Source organism: Cebus imitator, unplaced genomic scaffold, assembly GCF_001604975.1.
Source record: "Cebus imitator isolate Cc_AM_T3 unplaced genomic scaffold, Cebus_imitator-1.0 Scaffold112, whole genome shotgun sequence".
In the NCBI taxonomy this organism is placed as follows: domain Eukaryota; kingdom Metazoa; phylum Chordata; class Mammalia; order Primates; family Cebidae; genus Cebus; species Cebus imitator.
In genome coordinates, this window is record NW_016107427.1 from 2,497,568 (window position 1) to 2,506,032 (window position 8,465).

At 56.7% G+C, this 8,465-nt stretch overlaps 1 protein-coding gene across 1 annotated transcript in view; it reads left to right on the plus strand.

Moving 5' to 3' along the window:
- The first annotated feature begins 236 nt into the window (after positions 1-236).
- Positions 237-8,465, plus strand: part of DNMT3L (DNA methyltransferase 3 like) — a 19,570-nt gene continuing 11,341 nt past the window's right edge. Inside the window, exons 1-7 of the mRNA XM_017538653.2 lie at positions 237-345; positions 814-912; positions 1,229-1,273; positions 2,800-2,879; positions 2,962-3,074; positions 3,814-3,985; positions 7,193-7,280. Of these exons, the coding sequence (XP_017394142.1) occupies positions 237-345; positions 814-912; positions 1,229-1,273; positions 2,800-2,879; positions 2,962-3,074; positions 3,814-3,985; positions 7,193-7,280 (706 nt within the window). The remainder of the gene's footprint in view (positions 346-813; positions 913-1,228; positions 1,274-2,799; positions 2,880-2,961; positions 3,075-3,813; positions 3,986-7,192; positions 7,281-8,465) is intronic.

Consider the following 8,465-nt stretch of genomic DNA (forward strand, 5'->3'; position numbering starts at 1 on the left):
ACCTGAGGGTTCCCTCCCCACCGCGAACTTCCCAGCTCCCCACCCCAGCGACCCTCCAGCTCCGGGCCCCTCCCACTCCACTCCAGCCCTGAAGGCTGCTCCGCCCCCGCCCTTCCCCGCCCCCGCAGACACGCCCAGTTTCTTCACCCCCACAGCCAGGAGCCTTCTGGCCCCCTCTGTCCCTAGTGGGCCCGGATCCTTCCAGCTGGTTCTTTCCCTGCACCATTCCTGGTTCCATGGCCCGCTCCTCCCTTGGGACCCGGCGCCTGGAAGACCCGGACGGCTGTAACCTTGAACCCGCCTGCTGCCTCTACCCGGAGCCCTGGCAGCAGCCCTGTGAAATCGGTGAGTCTCTTTCTCCCTTTCCCTGGCTGTCTTGCCTTTGAGGGTGCGGCTGGCCAAGACCATCCCCAGGGGTCCCTGCTGGCGTGGGGGACACTGGGAGGCTGGAGGATGGGTGTCCCTGGGGGGTCGAAGGCCGGGCCAGAGGACATCAGGGGCTGCAGCGGCCCTTGGCCCCCTTCCTCATGAGGCCCCTGCCCTCCCCTTTCTGGGGAGAAGTGAACCACCCGTCCTCCAGGTGGTGACAGGGCCAGGCAGGGTGCACACCACAGGGGACCCTCGAGCCCCTCTCAGTGCTGGCAGTGGCCTCGGCCTTCCTGCCCCTCGTCCCTGGTTGAGCAGGTGGGTGTCACTGGGGGTGCAGGTGGCCTGAGCGGGGCAGGGTCTGCTTGACAAGCTGCTTCCAGTGCTGGGGTGTGTCAACGGCTTTCTCCCTTCTGTGTCTGCGTGTCCTGTGTCCCGGCGCGGCAGCCACCCCAGCCCTGGACCTGGAGGCCGAGCCCAGCATGGATGTGATCTTGGTGGGATCCAGTGAGCTCTCAAGCCCCGTTCCCGCGGCCACAGGCAGAGGTGAGGGCTCATCTGCTTATTGGATCGGTCTCGTAGGATTCGGCCCCCAGGCCTGGAAAAGGTCTGGAGTTCCAGGTTTTTGGAATGTTCATGCATTTTTCAGATACCCCCAGCAAGGGCAGGAGGTTCCCCACCCACAGCCTTCCCCCAGGCCAGGCATTTAACACACCAAGATAAGGTGTGGGGGAGGGGTGGGAGAGGTGCTCAGGCTCCTGTGACTTCGGACAATGAACGAGTGATGCTCCCTTCTTGGCTGTATTTAAATGAAGAGATCAGAGGAGGAAGGAAACGGGCTACTTCTTATCTTCTTTTCCAGAGCTTATTGCATATGAAGTCAAGGTGAACCAGCGGAACATAGAAGGTGAGTGGAGTGTTTGCACGCTTACCCACAGCCCGGTGAAAGAGGCCGGCACAGTGGCTCATGCCTCTAATCCCAGCTCTTTGGGAGGCTAAGGTGGGAGCATCACTTGAGCCCCAGGAGTTTGAGACCAGCCTAGGCAACGTTGTGAGACTCTGTCTCAATAAAAAAAGAAAAAAATAACCAGGCATGGTGACATGAGCCCGTAGTCCCAGCTACTCATGAGGCTGAGTTGGGAGGATCGCCTGAGCTGGGGACATGGAAGCTGCAGTGAGCCATGCCAACACCACAGCACTCCAGCCTGAGAGACAGTGAGATCCCGGGGAAGCCAGAGGGCCCATTATGCCACTTGTACCCCTTCTCCCCCTCCCAAGGCCCCTGAAGCTTCATTTAAAGCATACAGTTCGAAGTATTTCAGTTTATTTACAGAGGTAGCAACCATCATCACTACCTAATTTTAGAAGATTTTCATCACCCCCAGAAGAAAATCCCGATCTAGTACTGGTCACTCTGAACCCCGGCTCCCGTTTCCCCTCTGTAGCTCTAGGCAGCCACTCCTCGACTTTGTCTCCATGTGCGTTTGCCTTTTCTGGAGCCCTCGAATTTCCAAATGGATTTAGGATCAGACTGTCAACTCCTGCCAAAAAGCCAGATGGGAATTAGGGAGGGGTCTGCAAATCCATTTGGGGACTCATGCTCTTTTAACAACATTAAGTCTTTTTTTTTTTGAGACAGAGTCTCACTCTGTCCCCTAGGCTGGAGTGCAGAGGCATGATCTTGGCTCACTGCAACCTCCGTCTCCCAGGTTAAAGTGATTCTCCTGCCTCAGCCTCCCGAGTAGTGGGAAATACAGGCACCCGTCACCATGCCCAGCTAATTTTTGTATTTTCAGTAGTAACGAGGTTTCTCCATGTTGGCCAGGCTGGTCTTGAAGTCCTGAACTCAGGTGATCTGCCCACCCCAACCTCCCAAAGTGCTGGGATTACAGATGTGAGCCGCTGCACCCAGCCAATATTAAGTCTTCTGATCCATGAACATGGGATAGGTTTCCATTTTGTTCCATCTTCCTTAGCATCTTTCTTTCTTTCTTTTTTTTTTTTTAAAGACAGGGTTTCTCCATGTTGGCCAGGCTGGTCTCAAACTCCTGACCTCGCTCGCCTCAGCCTCCCAAAGTGCTGGGATTATAGGTTTGAGGCACCACGCCCGTCTTCCTTAACATCTTTCTTTCTTTTTTCGAGATGGAGTTTTGCTCTTGTTGCCCAGGCTGGAGTGCAATGGTGCAATCTGGGCTCACTGCAGCCTCCGCCTCCTGGGTTCAAATGATTCTCCTGTCTCAGCCTCCTGAGTAGCTGGGATTACAGGCACGCACCAGCAGCCCGGCTAATTTTTGTATTCCTTAATATCTTTTAACCATGTTTTGCAGTTTTCAGTGTATAAGCCTCACGCTTGTTTGGCTGAATGTATTCCTAAGTCTTCTGCTGCATTTGACATCACCGTAAAACACCCTGCACTTTGAATGTTTCCTTTAGAGATCTGCCTCTGCTGCGGAAGCTTCCAGGTTCACACGCAGCACCCTCTGTTTGAGGGAGGGATGTGCGCCCCGTGTAAGGTAGGCAGGGAGGCTGGGTGTGACTCCCTCACGGCCTCAGAGCAGGGAGGACACAGGCCCGCCTTGCTTCGCTCCTCCCAAGGACAAGTTCCTGGACGCCCTCTTCCTGTACGACGATGACGGATACCAATCCTACTGCTCCATCTGCTCCTCCGGGGGCACGCTGCTCATCTGCGAAAACCCCGATTGCACCCGGTGAGGCCAGGGCCCTGCTTGGTGGGGGGGTGAAGGGTGAAGGAGCCACTGCCAGGAGCTGAGGACACATCCATCCTTTCAGCTACTCATTCTGGAGTGTGGGTGGCTTTTCCTCCCAAAGGGATGATTTCCCTGGAAGCTTCCGGCTTCTGCCTGAGATGTGTTCCTCTTGGGCATAGAGCCCTGACGTACGAGAGTCGGGTGTCTGCAGCTGGCACTTGCGATTTTTCATGCCAGTATTGGTATCGCCTCAGTACTGCGCAGTCATGGAAACCTCACACCCAGGCTGTCAGTCAGGGTGACGGGGGGCATGTTCAGCCCTCAGCCATTACCCCCCAGCCCCGGCTCCATCTGCCGGCCCGTCCCCTCTGTCCTGGGCCATCCTCGTTTTTACAGCTCCCCCCACCTCAAGTTCTCTCCCCCCAGCTGGTTTTGCTGGGAGTCCCTATGCTGTTTCCTCAGGCTCCAGAGTTTGGGGGCAGACAGGTGACTTAGGGGGTTCCTTGAGATCTCCCATTGCCTATGAGCCTACCTCCCTGTCCTCTGCACCCGGCTTGGCTCCTGTCACTCTGCGTCCCTAGGAAGGACCGTGTCCCCCTTGCCAGGTCTACCACCTGGCCTTCCCAGAGTGAGCTCCAGCACGACTTTTCCCTCCGAAGCAAGGCTCAGGCCCACCTCTGCCATCCTTGGCACATGCGGGCTGTCATGTCCGCCGCTGTGGTTTTCTGTCTGGCCCTAGATGCTACTGCTTCGAGTGTGTGGATATCCTGGTCGGCCCCGGGACCTCGGGGAAGGTGCACGCCATGAGCAACTGGGTGTGCTTCCTGTGCCTGCCCTTCTCCCGCAGCGGGCTGCTCCAGCGCCGGAAGAAGTGGCGCAGCCACCTCAAGGCCTTCTACGACCAGGAGTCGGTAAGGAGCCCTAGGGGGGCAGGACCGTGGAATGCCCGCGGGGGGCAGGACCGTGGAATGCCAGCGCGCCTGGGCAGCACCGCTGCAGGCTTCACAGCAAACACTCTTTCCGGGTTCCTCTGACAGCAGCTCCCACTCAGTGGTGGCTTTGAGTAAATGGCTTTGGTATGGCAGTTTTGTTTCTTCCAAGCCTAGGAACGAGGCTCTGGTAGCAGGTGGGAGAGGGCCAGGAGGGGGTGGCTGGCACGTCCTCAGCATGTCTCAAAGTCCAGCCCCCAGGAGCAGACGCCCTGGCCGATGCTAGCCAGATGTGGGCCCTTCTTGAGAGTCCAGCCGAGGAGCCAGGGGCCCAGGCTGAGAGGGTGGAACTGTGTCCCCTGAGATCTTATCTGGAAATAGGGCCTTTGCCCTATTGATTTAGTTGAGGGTCATGAAATGAGGTCATTCCGGACTTAGGGTGGGCCCTAATGCTGCGACTAGTGTCCCCATAAGAGATTTGGGGCGTGGAGACAGGGAAGACAGCCACGTGGTAATGGAGGCAGAGACCGGAGTGAGGCATCCACCAGCCGTGGTGCCAGCAGCCCCAGGAGCTGGGGGAGAGGCCGGGCTCATCTCCTCTGCCGGCCAGCATGCTGTGACTTCAGACCTTTGGCCTCCTGAGCTGCAAGAGAACCATTTCTACTGTGCCAAGTCCCCTGGTCTGGTTTTGTTTTTTGGTTTTTTGGCTTTTTTGAGACAGAGTTTTGCTCTTGTTGCCCAGGCTGGAATACAATGGCACCATCTCGGCTCACCACAACCTCAGCCTCCCAGGTTCAAGTGATTCTCCTGCCTCAGCCTCCTGAGTAGCTGGACTTACAGGCACGCGCCACCATGCCCGGCTAATTTTGTACTTTTAGTAGAGACGCGGTTTCGCCATGTTGGCCAGGCTGGTCTCGAACTCCCAACCTCATGATCCACCTGACTCAGTCTCCCAAAGTGCTGGCATGCCAGGCATGAGCCAATGCACCTGACCCCACCCCCCAGTCTGTTTAAGTTTGCCCACCACCCACAGGAAGCTCCTCTAGAAGGGGTGTGGCTCTCAGTGAGGCAGCCAGCGGGGAGCAAGGCACCCCTGAGCTAAGGTGAAACTGCACCGGCCTCCAGCTCACATTCTGAAGGTTGAGCGAAGTCATCTCTTCCTGCCCAGCAGGCTTCAATCTGCCCCAATTCTAAGGAAAGGGTCAGATGAGGTGGTATTTTTTTTTCAGGATTAATTAACTTTATTTTCTTGTATGTAAACACGATGTTGTAGCCACAGCTGGAGCCTGGGTCCTCTGGACGCAGACTCTGGTGCACACTGATGAGGTGGTCAGTGAATTCCTACTAGGGAGACTTGGTGAATACAGTATCCTTCCAGAGGTGAGGGTCAGGCAGAGGTCTTAGAGATGGCATCAAAGGTGGCCTTGGGGAAGTTGCCAGGATGGTAGTGCAGCCCCTGGCTGAGGTGTAGCCGTCATGATACCAGCCAACATAAGCAGCTTCTTGGGCACAGGCGCCAAGACAATGGCAGTACCCCCGGAAGTGGGGATGAGGTGCACCAGACAGATCCACAGTGGCCTGTCACCTGCAAGGGACGGTGTGGGGCTTGCCGATCCCATCCCCCAGTAGCCTCTGTGCACGGGGACGATGGGGAGCTTGGCCAGGGTGATGGCCCCACGGACGGCAGTGGCCGCCTCCTTGGAGCACTTAACACCCACATGAATGTGGCCATTGTGTAGTCCTGATGGCAACAAAGGCCTTGAACCTGGTGCGCTGGCCGGCGCGGGTGTGCTTCTGCACCTCTCTCAAAGACTGTGTCTTTGAGACACAGTCTTTGAGACACAGTTTCTTCAAAACTGTGTCCTTGAGAGAGGCCCCCAGAGAAAAGTCAATGATCTCAGATTCTTTGATGAGCAGGGAGAAGAGGTACATCTCCTCTGGGGACTTGATCTTCCTGTCCTTGACCAGGCAGCCCAGCTTGGTGACAGGTGTTCACTCCTTATCCTCAGCCTTCCCTCCTCAAGCTCCATGGCCTCAGCCCCGGCCCCGTCCACAGCCACGACCCCAGCCCCCATGCCACTGCTGAAACCTCCACGGTTCCCCATCCCAGGGCCTCTGGGGCCTCCAGGTCCCCCCCAACACAGCACCAGCGTCATCTGACATTCGATGTTTTCTCGGAGAAGAAGCTGGGGTGGTATTTTTGTAGGAATAGAGACTAGAGCTCTGAAAGCCGAGGCCTCCCGAGTTTTGTGCCTTGGGGGGGCTGGCCCTTTAACAGGGCAGGTGAGGTCAGAGCCAGCTGCCCTCCTGGACCGGCTGGTTGACAGGGGCGGAGCAGTTGCAGGGCCTCACCTGCCCCCAAGGCTCACCTCTCCCCCGGTGGCTCTGACCTCGGGAATCTCTTCTCCAAGCCTCTCTTGAAGCTGCCTGGGTGACCAAGACCAGTTTGGCCAACATGGTGAAACGCTCTCTACTAAAAATACAAAAGTTAGCTGGGCATGGTGGTGCATGCCTATGATCCCAGCTACTTGGGAGGCTGAGGCAGGAGAATCGCTCGTACCCAGGAGTGGAGGTTGCGGTGAGCCGAGATCACACTACTGCACTCCAGCCTGGGTGACAGCAATTCTGTTTAAAAATAAAATCGCCGGGTACAGCGGCTCACACCTGTAATCCCAGCACTTTGGAGGCCGAGGCGGGCAGACCATGAGGTCAGTAGTTCAAAACCAGACTGCCCAAACATGGTGAAGCCCCGTCTCTATTAAAAAATACAAAAATTAGCTGGGTGGCTCGTGCCTGTAATCCCAGCTACTTGGGAGGCTGACGTAGGAGAATTGCTTGAACCAGGACCCGGGAGGCAGAGTTTGTAGTGAGCCAAGATGGTGCCACAGCACTCCAGCCTGGGCTACAGAGCGAGACTCCATCTCAAAAAAAAAAAAAAAATCAGTAAACCCACACCTACTGTCCCTTGGCTGGAGACGGCTGGGGGTCAGAGAGGGAGGTCGAGGCTGGGGCGGGGGTGGGTGCTTCACGGGGTAACGGGGGTCAGGACAGGCCCAGTCGGGCTTCAGCAGGTACGTCTCCGATGAATCTCGGGTGAGCGTTCATCCAGGGAAGCATTTTCATTGTAACGCAAGGGCTCTGTAACCAAATAGCCGGCACAGTGTCCTGTTTTGGTGTTTTAATAAATAGAAGAGTCCCGTTGAGATGTTCGAAACCCTGCCCGTGTGGAGGAGACAGCCGGTGCGGGTGCTGGCCCTTTTTGGGGACATCAAGAAAGGTGAGTCAGAGACATTCCGAAGACACGTGGGAAGACGCCTCCACACACCTGGCTGCCTCGCAGGCCACCCACCCCGGGTCCCCACATCCTCCTCCACCTAAACCTCCACGTACCTGACTGCCTCAAAGGCCACCCACACCTGGGCCCCCACATCCTCCCCCACCTAAACCTCCACCCACTCCTGGGGTCCCCACACCCTCCTCCACCCAAACCTCTGTCCCCAGGCTGGCTGCCTGCTGGTGTCCTCTACCCTGGGCCTGTGCTGACGCCTTTGGAAATCCCACTTGTCTTCTGGCCCTGTAAGCGAGGCAGAATCCCTGAAGACACTCCCTCACCTCTGGCCACCTCTGTTAGGGATGGGTCCCCCTGGGACATCTGCTAATGCCACAGTGTCTCAGAGCAGCCTCACTCAGGGGTGTGTATCTGCCCCGTGCAGCTGACTGGGAGCCTGATCCCACAGCTCCCATAGCCTGCCCCAGGCCTTGCTGCCCAGGCGGGGCTGAGGAAGCCCGGGCTTCCTTCAAGGTGGGTCCAGGGCTCTGTAGCTCACACCAGCTGCACAGTGGAGTGGACTCCACCACTCTGGATTCATAACCAGCGGTGACATAGCATCCCAAAAATGCCTGGTGCTCTAATGCAGTGATTGACTTTTTTGGGGGAGGGGGAGGAGTCTCTCTCTGTTACCAGGCTAGAGTGCAGTGGCGAAATCTCAGCTCACTGCAACCTCCACCTCCCCAGTTCAAGTGATGATTCCTCTGCCTCAGCTAGAGTAGCTGGGACTACAGGTGTGCACCACCACGCCCGGCTAATTTTTGTATTTTTAGCAGAGACAGAGTTTCACCATGTTGGCCAGGCTGGCCTTGAACTCCTGACCTTAGGTGATCCACCCACCTCTGCCTCCCAAAGTGCTGGGATTACAGGCGTGAGCCACCACACTGGCCTCAGTTCTTGACATTCTTAAATCAATACTTGGTGATGTCTGCTTGTTTAGCTCATCATGAGACAAAACCTCCGTCCTAAGTCCTCCTGCCACATCACCAAAACGATAAAGTCGGGCCGGCTCGGTGGCTCACGCCTGTAATCCCAACACTTTGGGGCGCTGAGGCAGGCGGATCAACTTGAGATCAGGAGTTGGAGACCAGCCTGACCAACACGTTGAAAACCCATCTCTATAAATAAACAAAA